The sequence below is a fragment of the Camelus bactrianus genome, chromosome 16 (assembly GCF_048773025.1).
Source record: "Camelus bactrianus isolate YW-2024 breed Bactrian camel chromosome 16, ASM4877302v1, whole genome shotgun sequence".
Lineage (NCBI taxonomy): Eukaryota > Metazoa > Chordata > Mammalia > Artiodactyla > Camelidae > Camelus > Camelus bactrianus.
This window is the reverse complement of record NC_133554.1, coordinates 31,416,504-31,443,535: the sequence shown is the minus strand read 5'-3', so window position 1 is coordinate 31,443,535 and position 27,032 is coordinate 31,416,504. Positions and strand designations below refer to the sequence as shown.

Below are 27,032 nucleotides of genomic sequence, written 5' to 3'. Positions count from 1 at the left end.
ACTGTCGCCTTGAACCCAAAGTGCAGCAGGCGGTCCCTGCTCGGAGCCATTTTCCTCCTCGCTGGTTGTGTCTAGAATGGGGCAGTACTGCTGCTGCTGCCGCTGCTGCTGCTGATGCTGTAGCCGCTGCCGCCGCCGCCGCCACCGCCGCCGCCGCCGCCGCCGCCGCCGCCGCCGCTGTTGGTGTTGCTGTTGCTGCCGCCGCCGCCTCCCCCGCCCCCGTGGATTGCATTACCGGGTGTTGCAGGGGAGCCTGGGGGGCCACTGCGCGGCGTAGGTCTCCCTGTGCATGGATCAGGAGGACAGGCTGCCCTCTGCTCCGGGAAATTGCAATGAGGCCGCACCTCGCGCCTTGGGGGTCAGGGGGTGCAATGCTGGAGCTGGGCGACCATTTCTTTAGCTGGGGGAGGGGCGCGCATTGGTGGAGGTGGGGGCAGGCGAGGCAGAAGGCCTTTGGCTTCCCCCACCCCTCTGCCGCCCAACCGCCGCTGGCACCCAATGGGCTCTAGTGCCTGCCCGCCCTCCAATCAGGGCCCTGGTTGGTGAGAACCTGATCCTGACGCCATTTTGGCGGGAGAAACAAGCGTGTTTGAACGAGTAGGCGGGGGCGCTTGCTTATTGGAAACTAAGACTTTCATTCTGACTGGCTCCTTCTACAGAAGCTACATTTTGTTATCATGTTATACTTTAGCAACTCCAGCCCACAAAGTCTCGAAATTATCTAATTTCCAAGAATTAAGGAATAAATTTACCCTTAGAAGAGAGACAAAGAATTATATCCCAAAGATAAAATATTAGAAACTGTATCATAAATTCCAGCAGTTCTGCCTGGATCAGTTCTAATTGTATTCCAGAGCAAATGAGTTTGTATTCATACCATTTTTAATGACTGGATTGTTACGAATGTCTGATTAAGAGATGAGCTTATTTGAGAGCAACTGATGCTGGAGATCTTTAAAAATAGGCGTATTTTAGCTGCAAGGCTTATTTAAGCACTTTAAATATTTTTTTAATCCTAGAAAGGGCTTTCTAAGCAAGGAATCCAGCTTTAGAAACTCATTCTCAAACCCACAAACCCAGGTCTAGATGTTCTAGTCTCCTCCTATCCCATTTACTTTTAATGTTATTGCTTCACTTCATCCATATAAAAACAGCCTTTAGTTGCATCTTATCTAAAAGCAGTTTTCTCCCAAAAAGAACTGCTGATGAATTTGGAGACTAAGGCCTGCAAAAGGTAGTAAAACTAACTTGAGCATATAAATCAAATGAAACTTTCACAGGTCTGTTTCCCTAATTTCAACTATTCTTTCCAGTTAACTCATTCAAGGAATACTCAGGGAAGACTTTTACTTTTGTTAAACATTTTTTTGATTGGACTTTTAAAAAGCTGAGTAAATGAAAATTATTCAAAGGTAAAAATTTATTACACGTAGGCATGTTGCTTTTTATCAAAGAAATTTATTTGCATGTAAATAAACAGGTCTTTGTAATGTTTTGGGAAAAAAATCCCACAGATTTGTCTACTTTCAAAAAATGAAAAACCCCAAAGTATTTACAGAACGGCCATACGCACAGAAAATCAAATTTGAAAGATTTTTTAGAAAAGACCCTCCCCAACTGCTCCTGATGTACATTTTTAAAACTCAAAATTTAAAGGTCAGCTTTTACAACTGAGCATGTTTCCCAACCTTGCTTCTGAGATGTTACGTACTTCCAACCCTTCAAAAAACTTAACTCAAGGGTAGAAGTAAGGGGGGAGAGGAATTGAAAAAAAAGGGGGGGGGGTCAAAGAAAGTTAAGATTGCCTAGATTGTGAATGAGTTTCCTAAAATGGCATCTGCTTTAAGTGACTCGTGGATACTATGACTCACTGGCTCCCTGGAAGGGTTTCTTCTGAGAATTCATAATAGTGCTGCACTAAATTTTCAGACCTAGGCCTTAAGGAAAATCTTTCCAAGAGTCACCAACCTCAAGTCTAGTTTTGGCAATTATATTCTGCTTCATTCCCACCCCCACCCCCCCCAAATACTTGTTTTTGAAAGACACTGATTTTGAACCTGGAATCTTCATGTACATCAGAGCAGATTTTCACCAAGAACCCCTAACATGAAGCCAAAAGACAGAAGAGGAATCAGGTCAAACTAAGAATACATAAGACACCAGCAGCAGAAGATAGGTAGAAGTTGACTTCATGTCCTTGCCGTCTTTTGAAACAGGAGAATGAGTACACCTAGACAGGAGGGAGGTGTCCCAGGCTTGATTTATTCTGCCTCTTCTCCTCCACCCTGTGGAGAAATGCAGTGCTCCCTGGTTCTCAGGCAGGGTGAAGCAGTTTAGCCCCGGCTCCCTGTTAAGCAAGTTCAGATGCTGGGTCAGTGTGTGGGGTGTGCCCATCGACAATTCAGGGGCTTATCCTTCATCCAGATCCTAACTCGGGATTCTTTGATCTGGGATGAAGACAGAAAGAGAGAAAAAAGCTTCCCAGTTTACTCATTTTGGTATTTGTTGGCTCTGCTTGGGGGAGCTGAGCCCCTGATACTATGCAGTACATTCCCGTAAGATTATCCCCACCCAGAACAAACTTTAAAACAACTTTTTTTTTTTTCCTGCAGAAACCAATGGGATAGGATTCAAAACTAGGTGAGAAACTTGTGAGAAATCCAACCTGGTTGTATGTCTGAGAGGCTGCTACTGTATCAGCATCACAAGATAAAGCACTCTGGTATCACCTTGCCCATGTCCTCCTTAGTGTCACCCAAGACATTGACTCTGATACGGTAACCGATAACTTTTCTTGCTCCACTTTGCAATGTTTCGTTTCCTACTTCTTATTACCTTGGGACACAAAAGTGGCAGAGTTGTTGAGAGCTGATGACCAGAAAAGGGAGAACACTAAAGGAAATCAGAGACAGTCAGGAAAGAAAGCCAAAGCTGATTTTTCCAACTCTATGCTAACTCCAACCTGCAGAAAGAGCTGAATATAGAAATCTTCAATATCTGATGAAGTCACTCCATTTATGACACACATACACACACAAATGAATCACCTGGCTTTTTTTTTTTTTTAATCCAGAAGAGTTGTGCTGGGGATCGTGCCCCGTCCTGCTGATACAGATCCTGAATGGAATCATCAGGAATGGCACAGTGCAGGTGTCAAAATCAAAGTAAGGCCGCAGAATTTTGAGAGGACCCTCCAAATACTGAGAACTTGTGTTGCACTCATGGTCTCCTGGATTTCCAGATTTATGAGAAGGGCTTCTTATTGATGTCCCCCAGGATCCAGACTCAGACCTGTTCCTCCAAAAAGGTCCAATTGTGTTGCTACATAGTAGCAAGGGTTTATCTTCATGCCCACCTAGCATTCCAGGCCCCCATTACTTCAAGTGAGCTTGAAACTGTTTTAAGTGAACTATGGCTGCATTTTTTTTTTTTTTTTTTTTTTTTTTTTTTTTTTTTTTACTGTTTTATCTAAGGGAGCATATAGTGGAGTGATTAAAGTCTGGACTCCTTATCCTTGTGATGAAGAGAAACAAGGAGCCCAGCTCTCAGGAATGGCATCAGTTCTCCTACAAACAAAATGCTGGGATGTGGACTTTTGGCACATTGTGGAAATAGGAGAACTATTAATTCTGTAATGGTTTTCATGCCACTGGGTCAGGGAGGCTGCACCACATTAAGCCTTACTGCATCTGAAAACAAGTTTACATCCCAAAAAGCCAGCCCAGTTTTTTTTTTAAAGGAAAAAAACTATAAATCAATACCTCCACAGGGAAATAACTCCTAATATTCCTATGATGTCTGAACCCTATGAAAAACTTCCTAAAATAAAAATACCATTTTGGTTTTTCTACTTAACTCCAAAGGTGGGCTCTGACTAATCTGCTTGGGCTTGACACTACGGTAACCAGCACAAGCTACAAGCTCCCTACCACCAAATAAGCCTCGCTCTTCCACCTCCCATCATTTTGAACTCTGAAGCTTATAGAATTAGAAAGAAACACTGTATAAAAGCAGATAAAGGGTTAAAATATTACAAATAAATAGCTAAAATCATCTTCCCTCCCCCAATCACTCCTAAGAAACAGACACCAAACATTACTTAAGTGTCCAAAATAACCAAAGTCCTTCATTTGCCCATGCCTCAAATGGACAACTGCCTAAACAAAGGTGAACAACCTTCATGCAAATGCATCAAGGAATGTATTGCTTTTTCATTTTCTGCCCAGCCCTTCAAATACATGCACTGAGTTTAAAACATGGCCTAAAAATGGAAAAAGGGAGAAAAAATATATATGAATATTTCCCACAAAACTGTTTCCCACCCTTCCCTCTCCCTAAGCCCTTCCCACCCCCTCCCTTTCATAAGCAAGTATTTTAACTTTTTTTTTTCTTTCCTGGCAAAGGAACACGTGATTCTTGGTAATCAGAATGAAACCTTATGGTCTCTTTAGTAGGGTCTGGCTGTGCCCTTCTAAATTCACCCAACTCATGTCAAAGCCATGCCATTTAAGATTCTTAAACATGAAAGCAGACCTATCTGACTCAGCCCTCATGGTGGTTTGCCTATACACTTATTAGTTTTGTTTTGTTTTGTTTTCTGGCCATGTTTTTAATCTTAAAAGGGTTCCTAGTTGCCAATCAAGGCCACATCCATAAGATCATCATCTTCCTCCCCAATCATAAAGTCAGGGCTGAGCCTTGAGGGCCTGTCTGTAGATAAAATTGTGTTACTTGTCATAGACAAGGACTGGTCTGAAGAGATGGGTGATTTAGACCAACTCTCTGGCTTGATGCTATGAGATTTTTTCTTGTCTCGGTCTTTGTCACGGTCCCGATCCCTATCTTTGTCTTTTACTTTCTTCTTTTCTTTTTTGTGCTTCTTATGCTTCTCTGTGCTGTATTCTGGAAGAGGTCGGATGCCATCATCTGAGCTGGGACTGTTCTGATAAGACTTCTCTGCTATGGAGGAGCCTGACTCACTTTCACTGTCCAGATTCTGGGGGGTGTATGCTGGTGACTTACTGTGGCTGGGGGAGCCACGCTCATGCTTTGGAGTGGAACCACTGATGAGTGGAGAGCCATAGTTTTTGGAAGAGGCCATCTGAGGCCTGAGCCCTTCTCCACTACTTTCCCCAGGTTTCTGCAAAGTCACTTTGGCTTTAATGCTGGGGGATCCCCCATCGTGCTTGCTGATGATAATTTTTGCCACACCTGTGCTCCCCACATTTTTTGACTCTGAGGTCTTCTTAGATGAATCCACTGAGCCCCCCGAGGTGGAAACTTTTGATTTGTCTTTATCACTTTTCTCACGCTTGCCCTGGAACTCTCCTCCTGACATGTTATGTTTGGAGGATATAGGATGGCTAGAAGAATTTGTGCTCACCCCCATTTGGCCATCCATTGGGTCTTCACCCCCAGGACCACTGGTGACAACCCCATGCTTCAGTTTATCTATGACAGCTGTTAAGGACGGCTTCTTATTCCTGCTGGGAGATTTCCCTTTGGAACTCCCATGCTGGTTCTGAGAGGATGACATGGAAGAGCCACTTGAGGAAAAGGAAGAGGAAGATGATGTACAAGAGTTAGAAGATGGAGGAGTTTTCTGAGACAGTGAGCCAGAGGATCCTAACCCTGAAGATGACTTCATGCCAGTGCCTGAACTAGTTCCAGACATATGAGAACCACCAGAACCTGAACTGATAGGGGACTTGGCTTTAGAAGATGGGGGAGTACCAGGAACAGGTTTCATTGGAGAGGCAAGCTTATCAGAGCCTCCAGGTGGCCTTGAATGGGAAGGGGATATGTTTGGTTTACTTAAAGAAGGATTCATAAGTGATGATGGCTTCCCTTGAGGTTTCATCTTGGTGCCGCTGGAGCCACTGCTCAGTCCATGCTTGGTAATAGGAGAGGAGCCTGGCTTTCCCCCAGACTGGGATGAATTTTTGGACTGGCTAGATCCAGAAGACCCCTGGCTAGAATATATACTGCTACTTAACTTGGAACTTGATGAACCTTCTGATTTACTGCTTTTCATCTTGCCTGAGTTGGAAGCAGAAGACGAGGAAGAATGGCTATGGTGGCTTTTACTTCCCGAGGAAGACACAGAACCACTGCTGGTATACTGACTGTGAGAGGAGGGCTTGCCCACCATCACAGTTCCCTTAGGAATCTGAATAGTGATTTTAGGAATGGGTGGAGTGGCAACACCTGGGGGAGTCTGAGATCGTCCTGAACTGCCTGGAGATTTGGATCCACCTGTACTAGTAGGTGGGGTGAAAGGTCGGTTAGAAGAACTGTGAGATGGAGACTTTCCCTCAGTGTCTGCCTTCTTCCTCTTTGGAGGCTTATCTTTGCTTTTGCCATCATTAGAAGGGGTCCGACTGCGTTTTCCTGGTTTGCTGTCTAATCCTGGCCCTGACAAACTACTATTACTGGTGCCATTGCCTTCCTTCACTCTCTTTTGAGTCTTTTCTTTCCCTATGTCCCCAGTGGTCAATAAAGGACTCTGGCTACCACTGTGATGCTCCATAAGATCTGCAGGACCCAAAGCCTTACCAGCCACTGCTATAATACTGAAATCAACTGTGTCAGCTTGGCTGTTGCCTTTAAACTTAGTCTCCCCGTTATCACCTCCAAGCATTGGCACCCCCAAAGTATTTAGTGCCTGAGAAGCAAATCCTTTGAAATCATCATTATCTCCACTTTGGCTGCTTTCATCAAAATATTCTTCTCCAAAACCACTTTGGCTCTGGCTGTTCAACAAATCAGGATTGAAATCTACTCCATCAGGAAAAAAATGATTAGTAGGAGAGTCACTACTGGGGCTTCCAGCAGCATCTGCAATAAGGTCAGCTGGATCAGTGTATGGATTTTCATTATTATTGGTTTGAAAGACATCAGGGTCAAAGAGGGCACTCTGAGAATGCCCAGAGCTTGAAGAATCTCGAACAGGGGTGCCAATGGGTGGACAGTCATCACTAGTGCTGGGAAGCTTAGAAGCTTCTTCTGCAATGTCTGAAAGGATATCAGTTACATCTGGGCCAATGCTGTCTGAGCTGGACAGTCGGACCATCCTTTGAATACTGGGTTGGGGGTGAGGTACTGGTTGTGGGTAAGTTGTTGGGGGAGTGCTACACTGGCTTGGAGCTGGAGTGATGTGTGGCGTATCCAGCGTGTCAGTTGTCATGTTGACATCAAAGATAGGGTTCTGTGAGTCAACATCCATTGAAAATAGCTCCCTCTGAAAGTCATCTTCAGTCTGGTGCTTGGGTTTGTCAGGTGGTAATCTTGAAGACTTCTTCTTCTTTGTCTTGTTGCTTCCCGAGCACATTTCCATCCGGGGTGAGCCGGAAGAGGAGTTCTGCCTTTCTAAAGGGCTGCTTCCATAAAGGGTTGAGAAATCCTGGGCAGGGTTATCTTTAAGAAGGTTCATGAGCATCGGGTGGTTCTTGGTGTTGCCGGCCATCGAAGAGACAGGTGGCGGCGTGTGATGAGGAGGGGTCGGACTCGAGCCAATGGTAGACCCCCCGTTCCCTGTGATTTGCAACAAACTGGTAAGAATTGGGTTCTGAGACACCTTGCTGAAGTCCTCCCCATGGCCCACCGACTCATGCCGATCTTTGATGCTCATGCTCATATTAAACAAGGTGGTAATGGGACCCCCCGGAAAGGTGTTGGTTGGTGTAGTGGTACCACTCATTGGGTTGTTGCCTGTGGTCATGCCATACCCTGGGCTGCTAGCCGGGGGCAGGTTCTTTTTCACCATGTCTTCAACTGTCTCTGCAATGAGGGACAGTGCTGGGGTGTCGGCCTGAATGGTTTCAGCTTTCCTCCGAATAGCCCTCATCGTCACAGGGATGGACATACATCTGTAAAATAAGATAGAAAAACAGTTAACATTGTACTAGCTGCTAAATGAAACCAATTTTTCATTTGGGAAAACAGGCTTTAATTTTGCCTGAGACTTAGATATGCAAAAAAGTTTGCAGTAAGCAGTTTTTAGGTAAGGCAAGTAACCCAAAAGGCGGAAGCAGTTCAAATGCCACCAAAAACAAATCAACCATTAACAAGAGTCCAAATAATCAGATATCATACTGCACTAAAATAAAACTGGTAATAATGAACCCATAAGAAAATGTCCTCCTTTTTGGGGCTTCACATGTGAGTAATGGGATATATGACTTATCTTAACTGATGAAAAATCTCTTGATTCATCAAGTTCTAAACTTTAATGGCTGAGATCACCCCAAAGCTATACTGTGAAGGGAATCTTTTTTATTTTAAAGCAAAGCACTTTTTATGTTATACATAAATTTATATTTATAAACATGTTTGAAAACATTTTTCTCTAGAACATGTCAGCAACCTTTCTTAAAGGGCCAGATAGTAATATTTTAAACTTCTGAAGATCATATGGTTTCTGTCCAACTACTCTGCCATATGCACTCAAAAGCTGCCATAGACAATATGGAAATGAACAGGCATGGCTGTGTTCCAATAAAATTTATTTACTAAACAGACCACTGATACCTGCTCTAGAAAAATCTCAAAATTACATATTAATTTTTCTAGGAAGCTGACCTATTAAGTATCTTCCCACATACTGCCATTTGACATGTTACATATGTTAAAAAATGACAACAGAGGAAAAGTGAATAAAAAGATCTACATCTTATTTCAGCTGTCTCCCTCATAAAAAAACGCTAATGTTAGGCCTGAAGTTACCTACCTTACTGCCTATTATCCTTATAAAGATATTTATAAAACCCAAACTCATATTACTTTTGCATCCAAAAGCAGAGAAGGGTGAATTTAAAGCAGTGACTAAATGCTTTCCTCCTAAGTTTCCAATTCACTAATACTAAAGACAACATTCCTTATACACCTTTTAATGGGACTCTGTTGGAAAAGGGCCAGTGCTACCTTTGAACAACTTTGGCAATGAAGTCATCTGTGCAAATGAGTGCATCTGACAGCCCCTTGTACAGTTTACAGCTCACATGTGTTGAGTCCTGTACATCCATTACCACTGAAAGACAAAATATATAGGAGGTATTTAAGATAGTTTCAGCTTTAACCTCTGACTTAAAAAAAAAAAAAGATAAAGGGACCAAACTGCTGCCCTAAGAGAAGTGCTAGCCACCCATTTAACTCACCACACACCAGGGAGTCATTCACGGGGTGCTGAAAAGATACGCTGAAACGGGACTCTGAGAGGGGACACACTTCAAATTGGAGAAGCCCAGGAGAATCTAAAAGGCAAAGAAAAGGATCAACCAAATCATCAACCAAATATAAGACTTGAGACATGTAAATAGGAATCCCTAATTATGAAATTCTTTCTCTCCTTCATTGGAAACTAAATCCCACACATATGTTAAATAAACAAAACCTACTGTATCATCCACAAGTGACCAAAGGAATCAGATTCCAAGGAATGTGCTAGTTTATGTTATAAATACTCCAAAACAATGAAGTAACTAAACTTCAGGGTTTTTTTTAATGATAGCATTTAACCTCTAAATTGATAAAGTCCTTGGCAGATACAAACACCCTGCCTTGACAGTGAATTCTGAAGATAAATGTGGCCAAGAGGAGTTTCTCATTCTGTTGATAAGCAGATATCACAACCACTGCCATAAACCCTACTTTCTATCAGTGTTTGCAGCTGTTAGCCATACAGTCCGTAGTCTGATAGAGGGGCTACAATGTAAAATGATATATTTATGCCAAATACACATAAATGTAAATGTCATCATCAGTTCCGAGGTCAAACAGGCTGGCAGCTCAGAGACAAACATCATATACTTTCTTAGGAAGAGAGCAAGCATCTCTGTAGGAATAACTTCATAACTATTTTACAAAAACTCATTTTTAAATGCCCTCAAGCTATTTGGAGAATTCTCCTAGAATTTAAATACATGAAATAGAAGGGCCATAAGCACACTTTCATATGCTCTGTGTTATTACTCCAACTTTCCAAAATGTCTCACTTCTAAAGCAATTCTTATTCCCATAAAAGACCACTCCTGATTTACCTTCCCTATTTCTTGTCTACCTTCCCTTCCTTCTGGTCTACCATTTGCACTGATACATCCCTATCACTGAAGTGCTTTACAACTAAAGTAAAATATTAACCATGGTTAACTAGAGCAGCCAAAATTCACATTGAGGTTTCTAACAGCAAACTGTCTGAAAAACATCAGCATTCCAGAATCCTGGGAGAAAAGGAAAAAGGCAGAGGTCTCATCCCTTTTTAAGCTATATTATTTCTCCAAAGAATGGGGAGGAAATATACTCAGAACTAAAAGCTGGGAAACACTGTCCTAACAACCTAAAATGTAGGTATCAAGAAATCCTCTCTTCCTATAGAATCCCAAATTCTACTTTATGTATCTGCTGCAAGGTTCAGGCTCTTAGGTACCCAATTATATCACTACATGCAGAAAAAGACTAAGTCCACTGTAGGAAAAAAACAAACAAAAAACCACAGTGGTTTCCAAATGTCAATTTACAGATTGGGTCTATCAAAATTATTTGTAGAGCTTAAACTAGATTCCCAACTCCTCCCACAGTTTCTAACTCAGTTCATTTGAGTATGGAAACCAAGTATCTGTATGTATGTATGTATGTATGTGTTTATGTATTTATGGGGGGGTAGGTTTACTTATTTATTTATTTTTAGAGGCAGTATCAGGGATTGAACCTAGGACCTCGTGTGTGCTAAGCACGCGCTCTACCATCAAGCTGTGCCTCCCCGCCAAGTAGCTGTATTTTTAAGCAGCACAGGTGATATGATGGGCCACCAAATCAGAGAATTACTAATCAGTTTCCAGTTGCCAGTAAGTATATCAAAAGGAAAGGTAGTACCTTCTTTCAGAATAGTTCTTTTGACACAGCTTCCAATTAGGGTGTTATAGGCCACTTGGTGTCTGATTAGATTCAGGATAAGAGGAACTCGGCCAGGGTGCTGAAAGGTGATTTTGCTAACAAGGGTTCCCTGTAGACTTCTGCCATCTGGGAGAGGAGCATCCTTGTTGAGGAAATAGCAGTGCTGCTGACCTGGGAGAGCCTAGGCAAAAAGAACAAAGGAAACAAAGAGTATTTACTCACCCACTGTACTCTAACCACAAACAATCATGGGGGGTCGGGGGGAGAACCTACTCCTCAAAAGTCAGCAATTTCTTGGTGAATAATAAAACTGCAGTGAATTCTTTGGTCATCTGATGTTAAATGCCAATTACTCATTTGGCTGAAAAGACCCCTTTTTTATAAATGTTCTGCTTGTGGTTTCCTAACCTAGCTAACATAAAAATTACCTCAGAAATCTGCATAAAGGAGTTTCCTGAACCATAAGTGCAAAAGCTGTATTTTTAATAAAACACCCTATTATAGTTATAATGGAGCCAGAATTTGGGTACTAATTTAGTAGACTACTGTCAAACAGCCAAATAAATTCAAGTCAAGATGTGGTTCTGAAACCTTCCTTAACTTACTCATTCCAGCATTTTCTTCTTTGTAAGTACTTTCCAGATTATAAACTCATGGCGCTTGAAAGAATTTAACAACAAGAATTCTTAACACCTACTTATAAGCTTATAAAAGTTCAGAAAACTATTAAGAGACTTTCACCTGAAATTTCAACAATGAAATGTACATTGTGTCCTGACTTTGGAAGTTCGTTCTCTTTCTTCAGTATGTTTCAGAGATTTCCATAATTTCCTATCTGACTAAGGAAATAGGGTATGATCCAGCAGTCCAAAAGAATGTCATCTGACCTCAGTAATCCTATAAAGGAAGATTCTGATCTGGAGTCCAAACATAATCAATAATCCACAGGGCCTTACTTACAGCATAAAATCGCATGTTGTGATTCAAAGGTATGGGGTCAGGATCCTTTGACAGTTCAAATTGAGTGATCAGTTCATAGAGAGGTACATAAGTTGGCTGGGTTTCAAACAATGGAATTCCTGGAAAAACAAAGATCAATATGATGATCACAGTAAAAGCAAAACATTGACAGCTCAGTTTTCCCTTCATGACTTCTACTTCATTCATCCATTTATTGAAAAAGTACTTATTAAGCATTTACTAGTACAAAGCGCCACGACATCTATACCCATCAGTACTTTTCTGAGGCCTGCAAGACTCAAAGAGGTCTAAGATAATCTGAATTTGAAGTTTGCTTTTCATTTTTATAACAATTATTAGTTCCTGATGCTTAAAACTCACCTGTGCAGTTCTGAAGTTTCTGAACAAATGCTCTAGATACTGGGATTGGCTGGGGAAATTTCAAGAAGAAACAGGCAGGAAGATCAACACTGTTGGCACTGGTGATTGAGGAGAAGGAGGGAGTCCTTGAAAAAAAGAGTAGAGGATTGGGATTTTAAATTGATGTGAAAATAAAAAATCTGTACACCTATGCTCTGTATCATATAAACACATACTCACAAAGGCTATCAAAAGCACACACTTTGAACTTTCTTCCTCCAATTCCAAAATATCCTATTTGTTAACAATACAGTACAGTATTTTATCAAACAAATATCCTGAGGGATGTTCTCTAGTAATTACTCTAGCATAACTCTAAATCAACATAAAGGTCCGTAAGAAAATCCCACAGAGCAATCATTAAGCCAGCAGAATCAGCACAGTTCTCTGCTTTCTCTCTCAGAATAAGAATGTGTTCCATGAGCTGACTTCAAAGTGGAACATTCAGATACTGAAAAGAGAAATTAAATGAACAAAACAAAAAGCCCATCTCTAGAAACTCAATTGGGGGAAGAGCCAAGTGAAAGTAAGAACTTAAAGTTGAAAAAATGGACTTTGCTACCCTAGAATTATATTTAATTTACCATTTGTTGTCAACTGGATGTGACCCCATAATTAATGGTGCAATTGGGAGTTTATACATAGCAGATGTTCCTTCAATTGTCACTGATGCATTCATGCCCAAAGATCGAGGAACTGCGAAAAGGAAAGAAAAAAGATAACACAAATAATAAGAATCTTAACATTAAAAAACAAAACAAAACAAAACAAAAAAGCTAACTTCTGCATAATCTGTCCATCCTAATTTGTCAGATACTATGATACCTGTATAACTTAGAAATGCTAGAAGTTACCTTTCTAACCAACCAGTATTTTTCTCTGTCAGTAAATAAAACACAGGAAATAAAGCAGTCCAAGGAAAAAAACATGTAAAGGCTCATTACCAATATTTACTTATTTTCTCCAACTTCAGAATGCATTTAAATAGAATTATGGGGGGGAGGGTATAGCTCAAGTGGTAGAGCACATGCTTAGCATGCATGACGTCCTGGGTTCAATCCTCAGTATCTCCTCTAAAAATAAATAAATAAATAGGCCTAATTATCTTACCCCCCCCAAAATAAATAAATAGAATTACGATTATAGGATAGTTAACGATTGAAGTTACAAGGAGACCAAATGAGGTATTAGGCCATTTCTCATTATGTTCTAGCATATTACAGTGCAAATTCAAAGTAACATCCTTTAAATTCTTTAGTAAGTTGGCTAATTTCTTTATCTTTAAAAGTAATGATTAATGGGGACCATTTCAAGTCAGATGGTTAACATCTTTTCATTCATTCGTTTACTTATTCAAAAGGACTTACAAAGTTTTTATTATTACGTATGTATGTGTATATACATACACGTATGTATATACATACAGGTGTGTGTGTGTATATATCAGATGCAACTCTGGTAGAAATAGAAAAATCTCGTAGAGATGGAAAATTTACTTGGGACTGGCAAACCAGAAGGTATGGGCAGGCCCAGGCATTCAAATTTTTAAAAATATTTTTAAAATACTGAGCAAAAGCTTCACTTGCTTTACAGTTAAACTCTTACCATTATTCTCATGCAAAATGATAGGGGATGTAGTCTTATCATCCAGCAGGTCAGAAGGAGAGGCATAATACTTCAAGTTCATTAAATGACCTATGAAAAATAAAACTAATGACTACATCTTTATCAGATAAATTATAAACAAAGTAAAATATTCTCATTCATATAAACCTATATACAAGAAAATAGTTTCATATATGAGGACACATGATCCAGAGCAGTTTATGAAAAACAACAGAAGCGTTAAGTATTGATTCTAGCAGCAACAATTTACTTCACAATTTAAAAAATAAAATTGGGGTAGGGCAGGTGTCGGCATCTTAGAAATCATTAAAAAGACACAAATGACTGGTAATCTCCCTCTTCTTATATATCCAAGGTGAAATTTTAAGTAATAACTCAACTAAAAGTAGACATTTTTCTAAAGAAGCAAAATAGGATCACATACCCCCACTTCGTGGAGTGAGATAGCCAACACTTCCATGAAGAATCTTATCCAAGGGACCAGCATTGGTTGCTTTCCTGCAAGACAAATGATCTATGTTTGCTTGTATTTAAGCCTTGAAGCTATTCGTGCACCATGTGATAATGAGTTCAGTTCTTAAACATGTAATTCTATCCTACTGATTCTGTCTGTGGGACAACTGTAATTCACCTTTAACAATTGTATTTCATCTTTAAAGTGAAGGGATTATTTCCAAGTATACTCCAGTGTGTAATAAGGTGAACAAAAAATACAATTATACTATTATTTATCAGAAGGGAGGCCAGGTTTGATAAGTCTTTTGATAAAACCTATTAAACATCAACCAACAACTCAGGGATACTGATATTCAGAAAATGGAATGCAATTATTTGGGAAGTGAAAGGAGATGGCAAGATGTAAAACATAGGTAAAATATAGATGTATAGTAACATACACCTATAACATATATTAAAAAAAATAGAAGCCTACTAATGCATAGACGAAAATAAAACTTGACCCCAGAAGGGTCAAATAAAAATGACACCTTAGCCAGTCTTACCAATACATAACTGCCATTTTAGATAGGTCCTGTTCTAAGGATTGGAGAGCCAAGTACATTTTAGTCTTCAGTTTGCTAGAGAGTAAATGAAGAAAACCAGAATTAAATAGTTGAAAAATACACACACACACACACACACACACACACACACAAACACTGAAAGCCTAGAAAGCAAGTCTACGTTGGAAGCAACCAAAATATTTATCAAAACAAAAAACAAAACAAAAAAACCCTTTAAAATGGTTAGAAAAAATCAAGGTGGGGAGGGTATAGCTCAGTGGTAGAGAGAGGTCTCAGCATACATGAGGTCCTGGGTTCAATCCCCAGTACCTCCATTAAAAAAAAATTATTTTTAATTGCATAAATTTAATTATCTTTTGAAAGGAAGAAAGAAGAAAGGGGAGGGGAGGGAGGGGAAGGAAACGAAAAGAAACAAAAAGAAACGGAAGAGAAAGGAAAAGGAAAGAAAAGAAGCCAAGCAGGTTAACAGAATCACAGGTAGGTTAAAAATAAAAATGAAAACCTGGTTCCATAACAACAAATTTCTTTCAGCCTTGAAATTAGTATGTTGAAGATAGCTCACGGATTATAATTTATCTTTAGCAATATAATCCAATAATGCAGATATTATTTATTTAAAACACCTTTAAAAGACATTAAGCTCTAAGAGTGGGTATAGCTCAGTGGTAGAGTGCATGCTTAGCATGCACGAGGTCCTAGGTTCAATCCCCAGTACCTCCGTTAAAAAAAAAATTAAAAATAACATTGTAAATCAACTATACTTCAGTAAAGAAAAAAAGTTATAAAAAAAGAGTAAGTTGCAAGCTGAGCTACAGACTGTCAGTATGAGTTGAAATCACAAATGAGCTAGGGCAGAAGACTTGGTAAATTTCTAATCACAAAATGGTTTACAGATTTATATTGATTTTTCCAACAAAAGCAAAAAATAAAAATACTTACTTGTCCCCTGGAAGATTATAAAGATTAACAAGACCCTTAAGGTGCTTAGAAAATTCATCAAAATTTTTTTCCCTATAAGGAGTTCAGGGAAGAGGGGAGAGGAAGGAGAATAAAACATACAATTATTACTCAATTTTATCAGCAAAGTGCCAAAAATCATGGTTATAAAAACTAATTTTAATAATTTGCTTTACTCTTCCCCATCCCCAAAGTTTTCTAGAATTGATCAAAAGTAGCAAAAGGGAATGCAATGTTTTCCTTTCTCTGCCCCATTTTTCTGGAGAAAGGTGCCAATAAGCAGTATAAAAGATAGTCAAAGAGACTTCATAATTCATATACTAATTTGCTCTTAAGTAATGAGATGTGGTTAAATACATCACTTTCTTTTCCACTTAATTTGTAACTGAGATGATTGGATGGCATGAGGAAAAATAACTTTTGATTGAAGAGAAAACATAAGTAAAAAAACTGGGAAGATAGAACACTTGCATGTATATGGTAAGAGAAGGAAAATGAACACTAGGAGAGAGATGGGAGGCTAAGAAAAAGGGGAACTGGTACTGTGGAGGCAAACCACGTATTCCAACAAAACATTCCTATGACTAGATTTACCCCAGGAAAAAGAAACTACTACCATGAACCCAATATTCAGGCATGGATTCTTAGCCAAATGAACTTTTGTGGGCAGGCTTAGGAATCCAACACACTCAATAATTCTAACTCTCTATATCTTTTTTCAAACTTGGAAAAAAAATGTCTCTTGAAAGCTAAATTGTTCTGACAATGTCAGATATGTGGTAAGGCATTTACTGAGCATTTATTGAACACTTACTGCCCAAGGTGCCATGAAGAAGTAAAAAGCAACTAGAGCAGCAGCAAAATATATTCCCTATCTTAAAATTACCATCTGTACAAAGAAATTAAAAAATATCAGGTAAAAGCTAATATTCTTTTTAAGGTTCTCACTTCCAAACATGCCTACAAATTAATTTTAGACCACCAGTTCATAAATTAGCACAGGTCACATTAGAACCAGAAACGTTGCCTTCCTGGACTATTCTGGTAATATACCGTTGCTTGATATATTGATTTAATGAATTCATAAAAAGGCTATCTTTTATGTTGCATTGCAGTTTTTCAAAGCTGGTTCAAATTTGGTGTATTTGGCTCTAAGGTCATGAAACTGATCATTGAGAAGGCTGAGTATAAAACTTATTTCCTCAATATTAACATTTTTTCCTAAGATACCTCCATGTGATATCTGGTAAATTCATTATATTTAAAACATAAAATTGATGTAATAAATTTCTCTAATTCCCAGAAAATTAACTCTGGGTTTAAATTTAAGGATGCAAATTTTCACGCAATTCAAAGAGCAAAGATAAGCCAGTCAGGGAAAAACATCAATTGCTAAGAGACTGTCTTCAAGCCTAGCGCTTTACTATGATGGGAACTTTATACCTTAAATATAAAACAATTTTTCTCAAAATTAAAGTGAAAAAAAAAGTTATTTTCACGGCATAAACTCAATTTTTCTCAAGCCTTCTCTGACTCAATAATTAGGTTCAATTTATTTTTGTTCCACACAGAATTCCTCAAGTTAGATCAGTAGTTCTCAAACAAGAGTGATTTTGTCCTCCAGGGGACATCTGACAATATCTGGAGGTATTTTTGACTGTCATAACTCAGGAGATATTACTGGCAACTAATCGGGGAGACCAGGGATGCTATTAACATCCTACAGTGAACTGGGGAGCCCCCTAGAGCACAGAATATCCCAGTCCAAACTGTCAATACTGTCAAGGTTGAGAAACCCTGGGATAGATAGAATAGGGTAAGAAATCAAGCTAAGTCAACTCTGAAAGTGAACAAGTACAGACTCTGAAAAATCTTGACTGAGAAAATATATTTGTTCCTCAGGAAAGTAACTTCTGACTATCCTCAAAAATCTAGCTATAAAAGAAAAGCACTGCCAGTGTCAGGGAATATAAATGTCGTTTGCTCACCTTAGCTGCTGCACAAGTTCTGGACAGCTCTGAAATTAAAGAAATTACATTAAAACTTCAAGCTAGTTTAAGACCTTTGAAGACATCAAAGTTTTTCTTTTATTAACAACATGCTCTATAACAAAAAACAGTAAAACTATAGAAGGTCCTTATATTAAGATATCAAAAAGTATCTTCTTCCTACTTGGTAAACCATGGGATTGGGAAATTAAAGATCAAAATATATGAAATAGTTTATAAAGCAATCAACTTTCAGTAGCTTGTTTAAAACATGAGGACCTCTCTTTAAAGCCATCCTTGGAATCCATATCCAACTGTCTGGTTACACACATTTTACATACATCTCTATTACAGGATTTTTCAGAGACATTAGCTATGTACAAGATTATCTGTCTTTCTTGATTGTAAGTTCTTTGAGGATAGGAACTTTAAATTATTTATTTCTGTATCCCCAGCACCTATTTCTCAATTGCGGCTCACATTTGTTGATACGAAATGGAAAGGGTTCCTCTGCTGTTTCTTCTTGTCAAAGCCTTTGGATGATGTCAGAGATGGACCCATGTTACTCTAAATTCCATTCTATAGCTATTGATGTTGTGGCCCATCACATCATCTCTACAGTGGCTCATGAAAAAACCTAAACCCAAGCTACTTCAAACCCCAACAATTCCTCTTAAAATTAATGTCCCTAAGTAAACCCCACAGATTCCAGTGAAATATCAACAACACATACCACAGGATTCTCCCCATGGTGAGCCACTTTTACATCACAAAGCTGTCCTGCAGGATCTAACTGCACTTCCACATAGAACATATCTGACGTGATGTAACATTCAGTGCCACTGGCACTGAGATGAGAGCCCAGTCTAGCAGGAACAAATCAAAACAAAAATTAATAGAAGACACATAAATAAAGCCACCCAAAGTCAACACTAAGTTAAACATTTCTGCCTACAGATACGCTACTTACCCATTTTGTCTTGCTATAGACTCCAAACGGTCAGTCATTGCTGGTAAAGATGTTACTATGAAAGGATGAAAAAAGGAAATCACAAAGGATGCTCCAAATAACTTAAGTTGTATTCTTCAAAGACAGAAACATCCTGAGGCATATATCCATCCTTCCAAAGCCATAAACACATTCAGTAGTTCAAATGCTTATAATCTGCACAAAGTTCATTGGTAAGGTTTAACTGTGGCCTAAGCAGTAATAAAGGTGAAAAAAAAAAGACCTATTTGAAAAAAAATTATTTGACCTTTCTCCTCTCTTTTTCATTATTCATTTGGGACAAGTTATCTTTAGCTCAAAAAAGTCACATTTATCTGCTAATGCTAGAATAAGGAAGATTAACATCAAAACCAACATAAAAACAAACATGCTATTTCACAGTGGCACAATTCACAATAGCCAAAAGGTGGAAATAACTTAAATGTCCATCAGTGGATGAATATATAAACAAAATGTGATATATACATACAATATTATTTAGCTTTCTTAATAAGAGGAAATTCTGATACATGCTACAAAATGGATGAACCTTGAAGACATTATGCTAAGTAAAATAAGCCAGTCACAAAAGAACAAATACTATGATTCCATTTAAATGAAGTATCTAGGGTAGTCAAATTGTTAGAGTCAGAAAGTAGAATGGTGGTTACCAGGAGTTGGGGAGAGGAGAAAAGAGTTACTGTTTAATGCGTAATGTTTCAATTGGGAAGATGAAAAAGTTCTGGAGATGGATGGCGGTGATGGTTATACAACAACATGAATGTACTTAATGGCACTGAACTTTACATTTAAAAATGATTAAAAAGGTAAATTTTATGTTATGGACATTTTACCACAATTTAAAAAATAATCAGCTGATTCATTTGTGATGGATCAAAGAAAAATCTGTTTTCACTTTCATTTTCCTTCAAAAACAGTCAAGTAGTAATTATAAGCATGAATAATCAAGCTCATGATTTGAATCTTGTCTGCTTTCCTGAAAACATTCTTTATAAACATTGTAGAAATGTCCATCTTCTTATTGAGTTAATTAGGAGGGAACATGTGAAGTAGAAAAAAAAAAAAAAAGAACGTTCCCTGCCTTATAGTTACCCTTCAACAGTTATCTTTGGAGTCTCTACCAGCCTCCAAAATGAATCAAAAATAAATGTTTCTAAAGTAAAGGTAAGAGCTCACTTCAACTCCATAATGAAAGCAAGAGCAACACCTAGCATAGAATGCTGACCTATCTCAATTTATATTTCCAGCATAAGTATAAAATAGTCTTTCCTAAACTGGGAGATTCTAAGAAATCAGCAATATTTCAAAGAGGTTTACAAACCTTTGAGAGCTTTCTGCAACGTCTCCAAACAGCTGACCAAATGTTGATGCCCTCCAGAACTCATCACAACCCTCTTCTCCTATATTAAGTAGGAAAACATTTGAGGTAAAAACTAACCAAGCCAACAGTGTTTCAGATAAACATACACATTATCCTAGTAATAGTATTTCAGGATAGACTATAGATTATGGCATAGTCCATATACTCTATATTTTCTATATATTCTAGATAATCTATAGACTCTTAACTGTTACTCTATCCATCCATCCAAAAGAGGAAATGCAAACATACATGGATACATCCATATCCATGAAAGTAGAAAAAGGTACTTTCAGATCTAAAATAAGTTAACTTTCAGGAATAAATTAGGAAGAATCAAAACGTGATAAATAAGATCAACCTTCTACAGAAGAAAACGACATCCTAAGATTCAGTCAGTTAAATGGGGTGGCTCAAATTTGGCAATTCCTAAGTATAATAAGGTGATAAGCATGCAACCTAAGAAATACAACCAGATCTTAGGCAAATTAGATTGACTCTAAGAAACAGAGTATGTAGTCCAAAAAAAGCCAAACAGCAAAAAACTCAGTTTTTCTAACCCTATCCAGGGAAGAAGTTTCTGTCTGCCAGCATTCCAGTCCCCAGAAGTGTGAACAGTTTTATAATACAGGGATAGCTTTCCAGGCTTTTCTATGCCCTAAGTCCATCTCTCTTTGCTCTGATTCCACTCTGACAAAACAAACATCTGATTAATTAATAATCTGGCTTCCCTTTTACCTTAAATAGACAAGGAGCCTGTCCACTGCTCTGGACAATAGATACCAGTATTTTAGTAACTGGAAAGATAAACCCTCTGTTGTAAATTAAAAAATTTGCAGTCTGATTTCCATGTTAATCTGAGATTTTGTTAGTATGTCAGTTGTTGAAAACTCTTCAAAATCTTCTGATATACCAATAAAATTAGCTTACTGAATCTGCAAAAGTGAGAAGTAGACAATGGAAGCTATGGTGACCTTCTATCTCATGATGTCTCTTTAATGAGAGTATCATTTATAGACCATATTTCAAACTAGAATATTACTGCCTTACAGTATAAAATGACAGCCTCTGAACTCCCAGACTGGAAAAAATGCCATTCTTTTATTTAAGACTTAGGGAAAAAAAAAAAAAAAAAACCTTCTATGTACACAATCCTGAGCCAGAACACACATATATTTGTAGAATTTAGTTACAGAAATCTTTTAGCAATATGACACTTTGCCATCCATTATCTCATTTGATCCCTGCAGCAAAACTTTGTGAAAAAGCAAACTGGTATTGTGTATGTCTACTTTCCAGATGAGGAAACTGAGAATCAGAGAGAATAAATAATTTGTCCAATGTCCTGTAGGTAGAATAACTGGAGTCAAGCCTAAAATACAAGTCTATGACAGCAAAGTCTGTTCTTTTACTAATGCTATAGTGATATGACCATTTTAAATTCTAATAAATCTACTAAACAATGTACTCTGGACCCATTATAAGATCTGGTAGAGGAAGGGGTACTTTCATTGAGGTATAACATGTATACAGAAAAGTATATGAATCTTTAATGAAGAGATCCTTGAATTATTATAAAGTAAATGCATCCATATAACCATTGCCCAGGTCAAATCATAGAAGTAAAGTTTTCCTACATCATTTTACTACCACTGAAATCACATGGATGAACTTTTACCATCCAGCTCCCAACCCCGACCCCCTGTCTTCCACTTAACTAAGGGCTCCTCATACTGGTGAATGAATCAGGAAGGAGAAGCGGTACTGTAGAGAAAGAGGGTCACAGAGTAAACAGTTGAAGTTAATAAAATGAATTGCAAACCCTACTAGTAGTATAGATATAATGAAAGTACTGTCACATTAGAATCAAGGAGCTTGACAGGAAGTGAAAAATAAATGTTTCTCTATACCAGTCTATCACATACGTCTCTTAGAGGTGTTATTTCTTAGCACCTCTGCCTAAAATACCCCAGTGTACTATAACTCATGATTAATACAATTTTATAAATATACCTCCTTCTTAGGTAGACTCTTAAAAGCTGAAAGCCTCCGTGTATTCAGGTGTTTTATGGTAATAAAACTGAAGACCCACTATAGTAACTAGTTTGAAAAAGTCTACACAGGGAGTTTAGCTTATTAAATAATTATCTAAGCACAATACTTTATCCACTTCACCACAGTCCTCACCATGACTTGACGCACAAGCTTAATGGTTTCACTCCAAGGTCTATTTTGGTTAAATTTTGCATGGAGGCGTTCCAAGAGAGAACTCATCTTACTCAGCTTTTCCGACTCTAAGATATAAACCAGAAAACATCATTAGAAACTCTTCTTTCAAGACCTTCCACAGTTGTTCTTGCAAACAAAACTCCCATACTTCATCCTGGTAAGAACTCAAAATCTTTTCCAATATCATTTACTTCAAAACATACAAAGAATCCATTTTTAATGACAAGAAGACACACAAACTATGGGTCTAATCTAAAGAACACCATAGAATGGGGCTGCTTTCTATTAAAACTTAATGAGAACCTCAAAAAGAACCATCTCTAATCATGTTCCATGATCAAGACTACCATTTAGTGACAAAATAATTTCATAACATGTGTGAAATCCCTTACATAGTATATGTAGAGCATACATTTAAACATGGCCTTACTATGATTAGTTGGTTTTCAATGTGAAAATACAGACTTTAATTTTTTTCAGTTTTATGAGATCAATTTATAAGTGTTATCAAGAAAACAGGCTGTATTTGCCATTCAGGTTTTTCTTATTTGAATTCAAACTAAAACTGTATGAACAAGGAAGATGTCAATGACTAAAGGATGAGTTTTCAGCAGAGGTAGGAGGCTCCCAGATTAAGTGTGTGAACCAACCTCCAATCCTCCTCTAATTCTCGTACTGCTTCGCATTAACAAGGACCTGTGCTGAAGACCACTGGCAGTGCAAAAACAATATGCCTAAGATGACACCTGTGATGAGGTGTGAATAAGTTAATGTGAAAATAACCATCACACAAAGCAAAATGAGATATACTCTTAAAAACAGAGAGACACATTACTATTGAAATTCAAAGTATGAAAAGTTCATAATTAGTTGTGGGGATGTTACAAAGAAGGTGTCACTGAAAGATGAACAAAATGTCAGCAAAGTTGAAGCAGCAACATCTTCTAAATCAAGATTCAACTCCTTCCTCCAATGCCTCATCTTCTGGAAAACTGGTTTGGGGGCTGTTTCAGCTAGTCTGTAGTTCTAGAGAAATGTTTGGCAATTCCCACTTTTAAGACTCATTCACTCATGCACTATTTTACATGCGGAAGATACAGCAGTGAGCAAACTAGACAAAATTCCTGCCTCATCGAGTTTCCATTTTACACTTGTCATTCTTCTGCACCCAAGGAGTACACTTTTTTCTTCGTCTTTATAAGAATGCTCAAATCAAACTTTTTTGAGCAACTATCCCGTGCCAGGGAGTATACAATGATGAGTAAGGCAAAGTATTGATCTACAAAGCTCAGAATAAATTAGACAGGACAGGTATATAACAGTGTGCTGTATTAGTAGAACTATACCCAAAATGCTAAGGAAGCATTTAACCTGGAGTGTGGAACTTTAGAGAGTCTAAGTAAAGTTACACAGAAAAGTTGTTTTTCAGCAGTTCTTAGTTCAGCCACTGACAAACTGAAATTCAGTGCATTTTAAAAATATACAACAGCACAAGGTCTGAACACTGTACATTCTTGAGAACTGCTGGCTTTTAATATCATAAAGACCTAATAATTTCATTCACGCCAGAATATCTTCCGTGCTGTGATATACAGCTCTGTATTATTGTTTCTATGTCATCATCAACGTTGATATACAGCTCTGTATTATTGTTTCTATGTCATCATCAAGACGTCTCTTCTGAAAAGAGCAAGTTTTAGATTTACTCGCCTGGTCTCCCATCTCTTTAGGCTAAAAACGCTCTGAGGTCCAAGTGACTGCCCCTAGATAAGCAGGAAACCTTTACAGAAGTTGAGAGCCCCTATCTCCCCAAAGTCGGAGCTCTCCATCACCGGGGAAAGCACAGTCAGAATCTAAAACTCACACATACCCCGCCTCCTAGACTCTGCACCCTCAGGAGAGTGGCCCCCACGGAAGCATCGGCCCTCAGCTCCTCTCAGAGATTGGCTCGCCCGGCTGTGTCCCGCCTCCTGCTTTCCCCCACAGTCACTCACCCTCGGTTTCCCCCTGAGCCTTCATCCTGACGGCGGGGAGGGCCTGAGTCCTACACAAGAGGATAAGCCTTTCCCTACCACTAATGGAGGAACCAGGTTGGTTCGGGCTCCCGGGACGCAGGGCACCAGCAGTCCCTACTCGTCCCGAGAATGCTCAGTCTGAAGTCCCCGGCGGCAAGAAGAGAAGGGTGCTCGCGGCCGCCGCCATCTTCCCCAACGGAACTTCCCAAAGATCGCGAGATTAACCGTGATCCTGCGAGACAGAGGGAAAGGGCTGGGTACTAAATATCGCGGGAAATGGTTAATACGTTGCTTCTCGCGAGATTCCTCCCACTGTGTCTTCCCTCGCGGGTGTCTCAGACTTCTCAGTGCTGGGTATGGAGGTTGCCACCTGCGAGTGATTTGGGAAAATTGGCGCTTCGTTTTGGCGTTTAAGCAGTTCGCAAATTAATATCCCCAACTCTCTTTACTGAAAGACTAGCTTTTCAACGAATATGGGTATCAGGAATATTTTATTAAAGATAATACTCTTTCTTGAGATACTAGGTAGTATAATTATTCCATTAAAAAAGATGGTGGCTCTTTGTAACACGACGTCCCAAGCTAGCCCTGTACACTTAATTTACATTTCCTGATTTTCTTTTTAATTTCAGAAATATTTTTTCTTGAGCAATTCCAATGTTTTTGAAAATCTGGGAGAGTTTGTATTAAGATAAACTTGTTTGCAGCAGTTACAGCGTCAGATGCTAGTAATTATATTTAGGGTCCCAAAGGTGTTCACAGTTGATTGTGTCCCTTTTTTGTAATCATAGTGAAAGGAAGCAGTTTAGCCCATACTCTACAAACCAGAAAGAGTGTGTAGTCATATCTCATGTATCAGTAAATCCTCACAAAGAGAAATTTGGAATGCTGAGAAGTTTATGGCCACTGGAACTGAAGAACTAGGCTAAAATGCAAGTGTATTTTGTTCACTGGGTATATATTTCATTGGGTGAAAGTTCTTAGAATAATAAGGCTACTTTATTTTTTATGTTCTTTTTCGATACACATCCTCGAGAATAACTGCTGAGAAGATGGATTTTAACTAGTTTGCTGCAAGGATATTAAGCAATGTATTTCTACTGGCTCTCTAGTTTCAGACTTTCCCCTTATTTCAAAAATGATACGCAAACATCTTCCAAAGCCGTTCCAGCAGGTAACTATAGTTCAGATGAGCAGACACAGCAGTGTAAATTTAATAAGAACAAATCTTTACAAATGTCTGGGAACGTGTTTATTGCCATAAAGCTATCTATAACCATGTTGTAAAGTTTAAATTTTACTGCTTGTCTATTCCTCTTACTCTCATTCCTTTGAGTCACTCTACACTGTGAGCTTGGTGCAAGAATTGCCCCTCATTTCTGAATCCCCACTACCTAGCACTGTACCTGGGTGTAGTAGGCAAATCTTTTTACTGGGCCTAAAAAGCCTCATGAAACCCAAACCTCAGCCTCAAACCTTAAATGTGGAGAAAATTCCTTCACTCCTTCCTCTCCCAAGGTCCTTTGAACAGGTCTTTTTAACTGCTGGGCGGACTTCCCCTTCCCCCTCCCCCTCCCCCCTTCACTCCACTAAGGCCCTCTTATTCAGATCTCAATTTAAAAGTCTCTTGCTCTGAACTAGAGAAGCAAGCCTTCTCTAAACACTGACTTGATCAGGTCCTATTATGTTATTTCAAACTTCTAACACCACTTTCACTATCAAAATTAATTAAGTACATAAAAATATGTATAATGCCTGTCTTCCCTGCTAAACTGAAATCCAGGAAGGCAGCTGCGCTAGGTCTGTTTCTTTCACTCCTGTGTAGTGATACTGCCTAGCCTAGCCCCTGACATGTATCAGAGGCTCAATGCGTATTGTTGGGATAAATTGATAGATAAAATACAGAACACTCAGTTAAACTTGATTTTCAGATAATCAACAGATTTCTTTTAGTAGAAGAGTATGCTCCAAATATTATATAATATAAAGCTAGCGACCTTACAGTTGATGAAGTACAGAGAGCATTTATCCAAGTGAGAATTTCCAAAGAGTCCATATTTAAAAAGCTTTTTCCTTTCCTCTGGTCAAAGTGCTCTTCATTCAACAAACATCCGTGAAGTCCTAATCCTTTTGTATTAGAAGCTGGTAATATAAACTTGAAAACACAGCCCCAGCCCTTGATTTATTGTTCTTAAAATATGATTGGTCACTATAATTGTAAGCACTCCAGAATTTTTTGTTAATTTATTCTTATGCCCCAATATCACTGTTGGATACAGATGTACATTTCCTCATGGGCGTTCTCTGCAAATAAATGATAATGTCTGTACTAAGTGTAGCTAGGAAATGTTAAACCTTATAAAGCTTGAAAATTAACTAAACTTTACCAAATTTTGGTCACAGAATAGAATAAGTTATTACCTCTCATTTGAAAATGCAAATGAAATGACATTGAAAAATTTGTATGCTAAAAGTAAAGATATGAGAAGCATGTCATTAAATGAGAAAAACATTCGAGGTACACATAAAAGTAATCTTCATACGTGGCAAGGAGGG

At 38.6% G+C, this 27,032-nt stretch overlaps 2 protein-coding genes across 3 annotated transcripts in view; both read right to left on the bottom strand.

The window, feature by feature from the left end:
• FBXL20 (F-box and leucine rich repeat protein 20) overlaps positions 1 to 913 on the bottom strand; it is a 91,605-nt gene extending 90,692 nt beyond the window's left edge. The window contains exon 1 of the mRNA XM_045520756.2: positions 3 to 913. Coding sequence (XP_045376712.1) covers positions 3 to 50 — 48 coding nt within the window. The 5' untranslated portion in view covers positions 51 to 913. The remainder of the gene's footprint in view (positions 1 to 2) is intronic.
• A 3,543-nt stretch (positions 914 to 4,456) lies between these two features.
• MED1 (mediator complex subunit 1) lies at positions 4,457 to 24,697 on the bottom strand. Of its 2 annotated transcripts, XM_045520755.2 has the most exons (17): positions 24,456 to 24,697; positions 22,420 to 22,526; positions 20,194 to 20,272; positions 18,834 to 18,888; positions 18,597 to 18,729; positions 17,864 to 17,892; positions 15,858 to 15,929; positions 14,898 to 14,972; positions 14,321 to 14,394; positions 13,876 to 13,965; positions 12,855 to 12,966; positions 12,232 to 12,356; positions 11,851 to 11,969; positions 10,870 to 11,071; positions 9,156 to 9,251; positions 8,923 to 9,028; positions 4,457 to 7,868 (listed from the first exon to the last, which is right to left on the bottom strand). In XM_045520755.2, the coding sequence occupies exons 1-17, from the start codon at positions 24,478 to 24,480 to the stop codon at positions 4,628 to 4,630; spliced, it is 4,740 nt and encodes a 1,579-aa protein (XP_045376711.2). In that variant the 5' UTR covers positions 24,481 to 24,697; the 3' UTR covers positions 4,457 to 4,627. The 2 variants fall into 2 exon arrangements, with proteins under 2 accessions (XP_045376711.2, XP_074199012.1); XM_074342911.1 differs by lacking the exons at positions 18,597 to 18,729; positions 22,420 to 22,526; positions 24,456 to 24,697 and having other exon boundaries at positions 20,194 to 20,273.
• Positions 24,698 to 27,032: the final 2,335 nt, after the last annotated feature.